This window comes from Vitis vinifera, chromosome 18 (genome assembly GCF_030704535.1).
Source record: "Vitis vinifera cultivar Pinot Noir 40024 chromosome 18, ASM3070453v1".
NCBI classification, from domain to species: domain Eukaryota; kingdom Viridiplantae; phylum Streptophyta; class Magnoliopsida; order Vitales; family Vitaceae; genus Vitis; species Vitis vinifera.
The window spans coordinates 27,995,681-28,009,131 of NC_081822.1; the positions used below are offsets into that span (position 1 = coordinate 27,995,681).

A 13,451-nucleotide genomic window follows, 5' to 3' on the forward strand; every position below is an offset into this window, starting at 1 on the left:
GCTATTTTTAAAATCTCTGTATCTTCACTCTTAAAGCTGAACATCTTACTGATGTTAAGACCATCCAAGCAGATAACATTTCACCCAATTCTATAAACAATGAATTGAGTAAACCATTCCAGCACTTGTCACAGCAGTGAAACTAACTGGGTGCATAAAGAACAACTGACAATTATATACAATAATTCATAAGAATGCAAAATTCCAAGCTGGTGGCACCGCTACATTAATTTAGAAAGGAATTGCTCCGCAGGAACCAACTAGGTTCATCACCCAACACCAACTTTGCTTCATTTTCTTACTCAAACAACTCATATCCGCCACAAAATGCTAGATAGAACTCAAACTGTTAGAAACTTACATAAGTTTAACAACATATTCCAGTATAATCAAAGGTCAGATTCAAACAAAAATGTTTGCCAAAAATATTGAAGAAAAGAAGAAAGACTCCTTCAAGAATTTCAGTTGCTTCAATCAAAATAAATCAATAAGAGAAAAGATGAAGACTAACCAGAGGTTGATAAAGATATAATATAGAGACATGATTCGAGGAGTTCGCCAAGAATCATTGACAACAAAAATCATCATTGATTTCTAGCATGCATGACCAAATCAACAGAGGAGAGATTTTTATTGGAAGAAAGCGCCTGGATGATGGTAGCCATTCTTGAGGGTGTTTGCGCTTGAGCTTGAGCGTGGGACTGTTAGAGGGCCCCTGACAGCTACCACTAGAACTAGAGTCCATTCCACTTCCATGGAGTCCATCTCTGTCACTGCTTCTCTCGACTACATTACATCCCCTACTCTTAAGTTGTTTTCTATTTTGTGGATGGATTCCTTCAAGATCTCCTGCATATATAACACATACCCCACACTTCTTCACCACATTGGATGCACTTGAGTTGAATCTGTGGGCTGCTTCAAAAGAAATCTCAATGTAATTCCAGTAATTGGGGTCATTGAATTGAAACAACCTCAACTGGGAACATGGTTGATAACCCAGCCAGACGTGTTCTGACCGAATAATGTCTCCTTTCCAATGGAAATCATGACCAAAGTCCTTCAAGTCTCCATACTAAAAAACATCAGAATTCAATCGACATATTATTCTCTCAGGGAGATGTTCAAGAATAGAGCAGAGAGCAAATCCTAAGAAGTCATCATTGTACCAATCTGTAGGCAGCTCTATTTTTATAAGCGATCCCACATTCTAATGCTAGATCTGTAGGGACCCCTCCCCCTGATGACACATGGTGCACCTCGCTGTCCGGAGCGACTCCATCCGAACTCCCCAAAGAGGGACACGTGGCGCGCTCTCCTATCCGGACTTCCTCAGGGAGAAGCACACGGCACTCGCAAACATCACATCCGGACGATAGCATATTCTATCCGAATATGTTGTCCGGATCGTTGACTAAAGTAAGCAAGTCTTACTACGTCATTCCGACAGCCTGCCACAGCCCACGTTCCGCCACCTATAGAGCGAAAGGACAGAAATGATGGTAAGTCACCTCCCACGATCTCTGACAACTGCGTTGCCTCCCACGATCTCTGACAGCTGCCAATAGGGTGATGATGGCCCTGGCACCACTTAGAGGCATCATGACGAGCCAAAAAGTCTCCCTACCATTAAAGAGGGAGGCAGAGCTTCTGATACTATATATAAGGACCTTCACACAAGGAGGAAGGTAGGCTTGCTATACCTAAAAAAAGGCCAACTGCTTAATCTCTTGAACCATGGCTGACAAAACCATCGGAGGGTGTGTCCGGACACCCTGTTCGGACATCTTTTGTCACAACTGAACCAGAACTCAATCTTGGTTGAAAGCGTGCGTCCACTTGGCAACTACGTGGATCATCGGGACACAAGGCCTTAACAAGATCCACTCGGGAATTCCACTGCCAGGAAAAACAATACTAAATGCAATATTTTCCAGTAATTTCTGCATCACAACAGGTGTGGTAGTTACAGAGGAAACAAAAGCAGAGAAAGACGCATCATTATGTGGAAATCTTTGTAATGCATTTCTCTTTTGATCACTGGATTGGTCCTCAACTGGTTTGGAACAATTATAAAATAGGAACTGTAACCCCTGCAATGTGCATACACTAGATGAGCTTGGAAAAAGGGCAGTGCATCTACGTCTCGGATACTTGGTGGATGCTCTGGAATTATTATGAGACTCTGGCAATGCCCCAGTCTGAGGTCTTTTAGATTTGTAAGTTCACTGATGCCAGCAGGTATACTTAGAAAATTGTTTCTGCTTAGATCTAATTTCTTCAATGAGATTAAGGTGCAAATATCATTGGGGATTGCTCCTTCTATTAGTTTGAGGTCGTTTAGATCTAAATTTGTAAAGGACCTGAAACTAAAAAAACTAGAAGGCAAGCGCAAGTTGACCCCATTTGAACTGTTTCTATGCAATAACCAGAATGAAAAGAGTGACCCCAAAGAGGTAGGTTGTTAAGCCACGACGATCTGAGAGGGGGCGTAAACCGAATCCCAAATATTTGGGGACGTGAGTTGCATGCAGGACTGGGTCATAGCTCAACGTGCAGAAGTGGAATGAAGTGTTGCGAGTTTTACGTCATTTATCTTCCGTTAATTATGCTCTGTGATTTGCATTCTGTCTTACATTTGTTAAGTTCTATTTGTTAGTTACAGTTTCCCTTGTATTTCGGTTTGTAGTGCTTGGATTTGCTTATTTAAGCAGTCAACGTTTTCATTAATGAATCATCAAGTATTTGCATTCAAAAGTGTGGTACGTTCTCACCCAAAGAGGACAAATGTCTTAGTGTTTATATTCTCTATGTTGGGACCTATCATTCGTATTAGAGCCAGGTTACTAATGGGTACTAACAAAGAACGTATTGAGCACTTGGAATCTGGACTCAGTATAGTTCATGAAGGACTTCAGCAAATGGAGGAAGCTAGCAATTGATTTTCGAGTATATTGATCGCAAACCAGGAGAATCCTAACCACGACAACCATCACCAAGCAGGCAACAATGGGGGTCGGCAGATCATTTATTCCAAAATGGCAAGGATGGAATTCCCATGATTTTCAGGAGATGATCCAACCGAATGGTTCAACCATGTGGAACAATTCTTTGAATACTAGGGCACAACAGAACACCAAAAGGTTCCCATGGCTGCTTATCACCTTGAAAGGGAGGCCAACCAGTGGTGGCAGTGGCTTCGTAAGACGTTACCGGAAGAATGACATGTGATTTTATGGGAAAAATTCCAAGTTGAATTATGGGCTCGCTTCGGACCATCAGGCTGTGAAGACTTTGATGAAGCTCTCTCAAGAATCAAGCAACTGGGGACGTTGAGAGACTATCAACGTGAATTCGAGAAGCTCGGCAACAGAGTACGTGGATGGACGCAGAAGGCGTAGGTGAGAACGTTCATGGGCGGCTTAAAGGCTGAGATTTCTGATGGGATTCAGATGTTTAAACCGAACTCCCTCAAGGAGACAATCAATTTAACACGAATGAGAAACGAGCAGCTTGCACGACAGTGGCAGTTCATACGACCACCACCTATGAGAGCTCCTCTAGCTCTTCCACAACCCACCTGTGTAGCTCCTGCTACTCCGGTTGCTCTAGTCAAACATTTATCCTGGGAGGAGATGCAGAGGAAACGGGCGTAAGGCCTTTTCTTTAACTACAATGAACGATTTACGGTTGGGCATCGATGCCAAAAACCGCAGCTATTACTTTTGGAGGGCTGCGCAGGCACCGGTAATATGGTATGTGAGGATGTCACTGATCAACAAACAGGAGAAATTGATCAAGGAGACGTTACGGGAGAGGTGCAAGAACCAAAACTAGAGCCTGAAATCACCTTACACGCGTTGACTGGATGGACTGGCCTAAGAACGATGCATATGACAGCAACTATGGGCTCTCACGACGTGATGGTGTTGATCGACAGTGGATCCACACACAACTTCATTAGTGCTCGTTTGGCAAACACGTTGCATCTACCAGTAGTACCAATGAAACTGTTCATTGTTCGAGTTGCTAACGATGGACGGCTAAAATGTCAAGGGCGGTTTGATAAGGTATCAGTGAATTTACAAGGCACTAAGTTTGAACTCACCTTTTTCTCTTTGCCCCTATCAGGTCTTGATTTAGTACTGGGCATCCAATGGTTGGAAATGTTGGGTTCCGTGGTTTGTAATTGGAAGCAACTAACTATGGACTTCATCTGGAATAACCAAGCCCAACGGTTGCAAGGACTGGACGAGCTGTCCATTTAGGAGGCTACGTTAAAGGAACTTTCAAAAGATTACCAACAAGGCCAGACGTTATTTGCAGTATGTTTCCCTTCGACTACAGATGATGGCTTATAGGGTGCAGTTCATGGTATTAATCATCCAAGCATGCAACAGGTAATACAGGAGTACACAGACTTGTTTCAAGACCCCTCATCCGTACCACCTGCGCGCGATAGACCACTGCATTACACTAAAAGAGGGCATTGAACCCATTAATGTACGCCCTTACAGATATGCTCACTTCTAAAAAGAAGAAATTGAGAAGTAGGTGCAGAAGATGCTGGATTTCGGACATATTCGTCCTAGCACTGGTCCGTTTTCATCACCGATACTACTTATAAAAAAAAGGATGGTAGCTGGCGATTTTGCACAAACTACCGTGCACTTAATAACGTCACCATCAAAGATCGTTTCCCCATCCCAACAATGGATGACATCCTGGATGAATTACACGGCGTTGCATATTTTACTATGTTCGATTTAAGAGTCGGATACCACCAAGTAAGGGTAAATCCTCCTGATATTCCTAATATTGCTTTTTCGTACTCATAATGGTCATTATGAATACCTCATAATGCCTTTTGGCCTCTGTAATGCACCCTCCACATTTCAAGCCATCATGAATTCAATATTTCGAACTCATCTTCGAAAGTTCATTTTGGTCTTTTTTGATGATATTCTCATATATAGTTCCACTTGGGAGAAGCATGTGACACATGTTGCACAAACTCTAGAAATTTTGAGATAGCATAATTTTTTTGCTAAGGCGAGAAAGTGTGTTTTCGACCAGCAAGAATTAGAGTATTTGGGGCATATCATCACTCCGCAAGGAGTGAAAGTTGATGATAAAAAAATTGCAACAATGCTCGCATGGCCCCGACCTGCTAATATTTCTGAATTACGTGGGTTTTTAGGCTTGATAGGTTACTACCGAAAGTTCGTTCAAAATTACGGCATTATCGCTCGACCCCTCACCAACCTACTCAAGAAGGGGAAGTTCGATTGGCATGAAGAGGCCGAAACAACTTTCTCTGCTCTTAAGCGAGCAATGACCACCACTCCCATTTTGGCTATGCATAACTTCAATGACTCTTTCACCATTGAGACCGATGCCTCTGGAGATGGGATTGGCGTAGTTCTAACTCAACAAGGCAAGCCCATTGCCTATATGAGTCCTGCACTTGGAATTACAAAAAAATCATGGTCAACCTACGCCAAGGAGATGCTTGCAATTGTAGAAGCCATACCCATGTGGCGACCTTATTTATTTAGGAGGAAATTCTTCGTTCAAACCGACCAGCGCAGCTTAAAGTATTTTCTGGATCAATGTGTAGCGACGCCGGAGCAGCAAAAGTGGCTAGCCAAATTAATGGGCTACGACTACGAAATTATTTATCGTCCAAACAGCGAGAACTCAGTAGCAGATGCCCTTTCACACCAGCCAAATAGTCCAGTACTACATCATCTGCACACAACTGCTGTTACCTTGTGGGACGAGATTAAAGTTATTTATGAAGGGGATTCTTATATTCAGTCCGTAGAACAGGTGGCAAAGGCTTAAACCGAAAGTCTATATTCTCAGTGCTAAGGACTTTGGTTATTTAAGGGAAGGGTGGTTATTCCTTCATGCGTGACGCTGTGGACTAAGCTATTGCATGAGGCACACAACACCAAAATTGGTGGACTCTCAAGCGTCTTACGGACCTTCAAACAGCTAGCTCAGAAATTTTATTGGCCTAAAATGCACCAATTCGTCCAGGCGTACATCAAACACTGTGAGGCATGCCAAAAAATGAAATCTGAGACACTTTACCCTGCTGGATTACTACACCCGTTACCCATACCCTCCCAAGTTTGGGATGATATTACTCTCGACTTCGTTGAAGGATTGCCAACCTCCCACGACAAGGATACAATCTTAGTAGTTGTTGACAGGTTAAGTAAATTTGTACATTTCTTAACTTTGTCCCATCCATTTACTACTAAGAGTGTGGCTGAAAAATTTATGGAAGGGGTTATCAAGTTGCATGGCCTTCCGAAATCAATCATTAGTGACCGGGATCCAATTTTTATTAGTCGATTTTGGCAGGAATTCTTTCAAATGTCAGGTTCTCAATTGAAACTCAGCTTCACCTATCATCCACAAACCGATGGTCAAACGGAAGTGGTCAATCAATGTGTCGAAAAATATCTTCACTGCTTTGTTCATCAATGGTCGCACAAGTGGAGCACTTATATTCCATGGGCTGAGCTATGGTATAATAAGACATTCCATGCGTCTACGGGCATGACTCCATTTCAGGCATTGTATGGTTGTTTACCTCATCTCTTTCACAATTACCGTAGTGGTGATTCTTCGCTACATGAAGTAGACCAAAGTCTCGTAGCCAGAGATGAGTTGTTGCGTTAACTTAAAGCAAATTTGGAATCTTCCATTAATCGTATGAAGCAGACAATGGATAAAAGCAGGAAGGATGTGACTTTCGACGTGGGTGAAATGGTGTTTCTCAAGTTGCACCCTTATCGACAGCAATTGATTTTCAAACGTGCCCACCAAAAGCTTGTTGGTCACTTTTACGAGCCCTACCCAATCATACAAAAAATCAGCATGGTTGCTTACAAGCTTCAGCTGTCGGAAGGAGCGCGAATTCATCCTATCTTCCATGTCTCACTACTCAAAAAAATTGTGGGCGATCTGGTGGGTATTCTACGGAACTGCCACCAGTGAACGATGAAGGCATAATCTTACTAGAACCTGAATAGATTTTGGATACTCATTGGGTCAAACGAGGAAACAAGTTTGAAGAAGAGAGTTTGGTTCAGTGGAAGCGTCTACCAGTGGAAGAGGCTACGTGGGAAACAACTCAGTCGTTGATTGAGCAATTTCCGCATATGGACCTTGGGGACAAGGTTTCGCTTGATGGGGGAGGGATTGTTAAGCCACGACAATCTGAGAGGGGGCATAAACCAAATCCTAAATATTTGGGGACGTGAGTTGCATGCAAGACTGGGTCATAGCTCAACGTGCAGAAATGAAATGAAGTGTTGCGAGTTTTATGTCATTTATCTTCCATTAATTATGCTATGTTATTTGAATTCTATTTTACATTTGTTAAGTTCTATTTGTTAGTTACAGTTTCCCTTGTATTTTGGTTTGTAGTGCTTGTTTTTGCTTATTTAAGTAGTCAACGTTTTCATTAATGAATCATCAAGTATTTGCATCCAAAAGTGTGGTACGTTCTCACCCGAAGAGGACAAATGTCTTAGTGTTTATATTCTCTGTGTTGGGACCTATCATAGGTGCTAATATTTTACATCCAGGATAGATCAATACTTGGAGGTCTCTCAAGAGAACAATTGAGTCAGGTGGTTGTGTTATAGTAGTTCCATCTGCATGGAGTTGTGATAGACGTTGCAGGCTCCCAAGGGTCCTCGGTAAATTGTTCAATTGTGAACAACCAGAGACAATGAGTGTTTCAAGAGATGTCAATTTACACATGCCTTTTGGAAGACTCACAAGGTTTTGGCATTTCCTCAGATTCAATAAAATGAGGCCTTTTAGACGGTCAATTGATGAGGGTAGCCCTTCTATAGATATTCCATCTAAAAGAAGCTCTTTCAAGTTTTCCATACCCACCATTACTTTTGGAAAATTCTCTAGTTTTGAACAGCCAAAAAGAAACAGATATTCAAGGGATTTCAACCTACATATACTCGTGGGAAGACTTAAGATTTTTGCACCTTTTCAGATCCAATAAAACAAGTCTAGTGAGATGCCCAATTGAGGAAGGAAGTTCCTCAATAACAGTTGAAGACAGTTGAAGCCAAATGAAGCTGCAATAAATGGTCCATGTTACCTCGAATATCTGGAAACTTCTTAAGCCCTGAGCAGCCAGAGAAATTAAGAATTTCAAGCGCTTTCATGTCCATGATGCTAGGAAAACTACTAAGCTTTTTGCAGTTTTTCAAATTCAATAAAATAAGCTTGCTCAGCTTTCCAATAGACGGGTGAAGCATAAGCAAACTTGAACAACCATCAAGAATTAGTTTCTCTAGATTGGGTGCATGAATTGAGATGTCTAGAATTTCAATGAGGTGTTGAGAGCAACTCAGTCTAATAGTATTTAACTTTTCAAGAAGCTGTAATAGAAAAATAATAATAATAATAACAATTACTTCAATGTATAAGCTTTCATGGACTTTGGAGATTAACTAAAGAAGAAACATGAAAAAATAATCATACTGTGTCATTTTCCCAAAGTTGTGTTAAGTTGCTATAACGCATATCAAGTTCTACAAGGTCCTCCATAAAAAAAATTGATGGCAAAGATTCCAAAGGATATCCTTGCCAATAGAGATATCTTAGCTCTGAAGAAGGGAATTCAAAGTCTTTGGACAACTTTACTTTATTATCCTCCCTCATAGAAGAAGATTCATGATCCAAATAGATTTTGAGCAACCTAAGATTCTTTATCATCTCCAAGGATTCAGTAGTAATGTGTATCGGCTTTGGTATAGACAAGTTGAAGAGTATCCCTTTAATTGCCTTTGTTCCCTAACAAACAAGAGTAGATAACAAGTGAAGAGCAAAATACATAGAAGTAAATTAAGATTTGTAACTTCAACAAAAATGATATTATTGAAGCTTTTGTATTCTAAATATCATTCAAGTTTGAAAGTAGGTTCATTTGCATTTTGTTCTTACCATTTTTCTTGTTAACACATGACTTACAACCTCAAGATAGCACAATCTCCTCCATTTTCTAGGGTCTTCAGGAAATTTTTGTCCAACAATGCCACGTCCCATAAGTCATAACAAATCATACATCCATATGTTGTTGTCTACAATACTTATGAGGCACTTATCACTGAGGACTCGTAGTCCACTCTCCACAAAGAAGTTGCAAGCATCTAGGATTCTTGTAACAAAATCTTTATCCTCTCCATTAAAGAAGCAAGCAATATCTAGGAAAATTTGCTTTTGTGTGCAATCTAATTCATCATAACTTCTCAAAAGCACACATTGAATTTCTCGGTTAGGTTCCTGTTCTAGTTTATGCAATTCACTTTTCCATTGATGTACTGTCTTGCCATATAGGAAAGAACCCAAAACTTTAAGACCAAAAGGAAGACCATTAACATAATGTACCACAGAGTTTGTAACTATTTCATAATCTTCTTTGGGATGGTTCTATTTAAATGCATTCCAACTAAAGAGTTCAACAGTTTCCTTGTGATCTAATTTCTTAGCTTCATATAATGCATCCATTTCATGCACCTCTAACAAATTATTATCTCTAGTTGTAACAATAATTCTACTTCCTAAACCAAACCAATTATGATCACCAGCTAAGGCTTCTAGTTCATTCAAATCATCAACATCATCAAGCATAAGAAGGACCTTTTTAAAGCATAGTCTATCTTTTATCATATGGATCCCTTCGTCAAGTTGCTTATAAAGTTCTTCCTTCTTGGCAAAATATCTTGAAGGAGTTGCTTTTGTAAATGACGTAGACCTCAACTTTTGGAATCCTCTCTAACATTAGTAATAAAGCTAGCAATCATGAATTGAGCAGCAATTCGATTATATAAAACTTTGGCAATGGTTGTCTTACCAATTCCTCCAAATCCATAAATCCCAACCATGCGAACATCATTTGATAATGGGTTTATAATCAGAGGAAAATTTTCTTCCAATTGTTCCAAACGATAATCCATCCCAATGAGCTTCTTATCAACATGTAAGATTTTTTTACTAAATCTCATCAAAATAACGTGAGTGATATCCTCAATATAATCTGCTTCAAACCTGCCACCAGCAAGGCACATAAATGGGTGAGGCAATAGAGTAACAAGCAATAGAAAACATGAAGTAAACTTGACTATGTTTGGTTTCATATAAACACTTGAATTATGGGCAAATAGAATGTGTTAAAGGGGATAAAGATGAATTAATTAGATCTTTTAGGCACCATTAGAACGCCATAAAAAAGAGGCATTCTAATTAATGTTGTCCTTCATTCATCTTTCCCACCTCCATAGATACTAGAAGATTACTTGCTCCTTTCTTAGCTGATGTTCAACCTTTATTTGAATCTTTTCACACTTACTTTCATAAGGTTTTTTTTATTCATTAGATCTATTCTAAGATGGCATTTGTTTGTACAAAAAAAAATAAAAAAATACTAAGGCTATATTTGGTTCTCAGAAAATTCGAGGGAAAAATGCAAGGTAAATAAAATATAAAGGAAAAGTAGAAGGAAAAAAAGAGTGAAGAAAAATAAAAACAATAGATATAAAATCAATAAATTATTTTTATTTGCTACTTCAAAGTTATTTCATTTATTTTAACTCATCGATATAAAGATTAAATCATTTAAAAATGTGTAAGTTTCTATGTAATTTTAATTACATTTTATTTTCTTTGGTATTTTTTATAGGATAACAAAATATGATAAAATCATTTTGCTTAACCTTATTTTTCTTAATACTTTTCGAGAACTAAACATAACCTAAAAAATGAAGTATAGTTGTTTGCATATACCAACAGATTAAACCTATAAAAGAATGGAAAGCAATAGGAAATGAATTAAATTTTCACAAAAGGAAAAGCATACATAATGTTGTTTTGGATTTTGAATTGAATAAGTTTAATCAAAGAAAGGTAAAACTTATTACCATTCATAACAATGCAATCCTTCTTATAACAATTATCAATATTGATTACCAAAATAGTAAAAGCAATGTGTCTTACTTAATCACACATGCAGTTCAAAATAAAACATCTTACTAAAATGTCCATTTCCCCATAACAAAATGAAAAAGGGGAAGGGAAAGCCCACCCAAAAAATCTATAGCATTTTTTTGTGTGAACAAATTAAACAAAGAGTTCCTTTATGGCGTTTCAAGCATAAAGATAGAGTTTGAAAGACTTTATTTTGAATAATGCAAAATGTTAGATGGCATTTTAAAAGTACCAAATTTCAAAGTCTCGGGAAGAAACTTTTGTCTTTCCTCTTGAGTCCCCATCTGCATGACTTAAAGTCTTAAAAGACCTTTATATGCAACTTATGTTTTGAAAGGTAATGTTGTATCATACAAAAAAATAAAAAATAAAATAAAAGAACTCCAAATTGGTTCTCTGATGAGAAAATCATCATGTAATAACTCTAGATTGCTTTACTGATAGGATGTAAAAGGTCCTAGATTTGTAAATTAAATGGTCTCTTAATTGGGAAGAACTAACTGCCACATGACATAAGATTTTGATTTTTTAGGATAAGAGGCATACGCCTATTAGACCCTCTAATAGATTTCTGTTTTATAGAGATGCTCGCAGAAGATATATGTATAAAAAAATATGCATATGCTGTACTGACCAATCATGTACATGCCATCCAGAAAGACTGCCCACTTCCCTCAAAGCTGCCCTCCACCTCTGTGTCTGGTGGCCAAACCCATTTCTTTCATGATAAGCGAATGCTTCTCCATAGCTGCCCTTCTGATTTCGCACATGGGAAGGATCCACATGATAGAAAATTGGAAAAACTATTTTTCCCATTTCTTCCCTGCACTCCATTATCCTCACCAGTTCGTCCAAACACCAGTTGGAACGAGCATAGTTGTGCGAGAGAATTACAAGAACCAACCTTGACTTCTCAATAGCGTACAAAAGACCTGGTGCAATATCTTCTCCCCGTAGATCATCGATTCTAAAGGTATGAATCCCTTTCCGATATAAAGCTGCATAGAGATTATCCGTGAAGTTGTGGCTGGTATCTTTACCCTTAAAGCTCAAGAAAACTTCATAATCCCATGGACCAATAGAAGTACAAGAAGAAGAAGAGGACGCCCTAGGACAATCCATGCCCACGAGGTTCTTTTCAACATGTAAGAGCTCCCGGTTTAAACTCTTGCAAATAGTGGAAGTAATCTCCTCGATAACAAGCTACAGAGAGAAATGTGATAACAAGCTGCAAATAGTTGTAAGGCCTGAGACCTTTGGTGAGTCAACAGATACAAACACGAAACTTATCGTCTTGAAAGAGTATTGCCCTGCCATCATTGCTCGCTTCCAGAGAACCAATTTGGAGAAATGGTTCAGAAAATGTATGTTTTTTTCTATTTTAAATAAAAAAAGATGAATTTACATTCAGTTTGTAACACTTTTTGCACGTAGGATATGGAGATCCTGAATTTGGAAGTCTCTTAATTAATTTTCGCAATCAAGAGGACATATAAGATGTTTATTACAACTTTAAAAAAGATTTCCGATTCATCATCAGGTGTAAAAAATAACGAATACTTGGAAATAAATAAAAAATGATATTTACCCATCCTGTAAATACCATCCATTAATCCTAAATTCTCCTAAAAAATAAATGAAATAAATTTGCAAAAGTGCTAAGGAACAAAATTTGAAACTACCATTGATCAAATGTGGTGATTAAATGTATTTACATCAAATATCAAGGATTCGATCGAGTAAAATTAGCCCTAAAATAAGTGTTTAAGTTAGATGCTTAAAAAGAAAACAAAAAGAATGACTCAGAACCTCACCAAAAACTTGTTGCCATTTCATGAAAATTGAATTTTATTCTCTTCAAAATACATTATCCACCCATGATCTAGTTTTCTTATAGTTTATTTGCAAATTATAATTTAAAACCAATTTTTAAACAAATTCAGTTCTCTTGGGTTTTATTTTCTCGAACTTGTTTTAAAAAACACTTTTTCGGGCATTTCTTTTTAAAAAATAAGAGTATTCTATAAATTATTTTTTAAAGAAAAAATAAAACAAAATTGACAATTTTAATTGTTTGTAAAAACAAATTTTTATTTTAAATTTATAAAAATTGTAAATTCAATTCATATGAGATTAATTTAATTTACATTATTATAGATTTAATCTTGGTAGGTTAGAATGGAAGACGAAATTTCGTGCCATTGACCTAAGAAGCATTCAAGTGTTTTCTGCTAATATTTAAAGACTCATATATTGACTGGTTTCCTTATTATAATTTAATATCATTTTAGGTGATCAATGACAGGTCAATCACTCATTTGTCTTTTTTATATTTTTATAAGAATGTATTGTTATCCACTTCAAATATTTACCTATATTTCAATCAACATGGCCCATTATATTTTGTACCTTTTGCTTCA

At 38.0% G+C, this 13,451-nt stretch overlaps 1 protein-coding gene across 1 annotated transcript; it reads right to left on the bottom strand.

The window, feature by feature from the left end:
* Window positions 1-8,084: 8,084 nt before the first annotated feature.
* Window positions 8,085-12,256, bottom strand: LOC132253154 (disease resistance protein RPV1-like). Its single transcript, XM_059734562.1, has 3 exons — window positions 11,666-12,256; window positions 9,902-10,095; window positions 8,085-8,170 (listed from the first exon to the last, which is right to left on the bottom strand). Exons 1-3 carry the CDS (start codon window positions 12,151-12,153, stop codon window positions 8,085-8,087), a joined length of 768 nt encoding a protein of 255 aa, XP_059590545.1. The 5' UTR covers window positions 12,154-12,256.
* Between the last annotated feature and the right edge of the window lie 1,195 nt (window positions 12,257-13,451).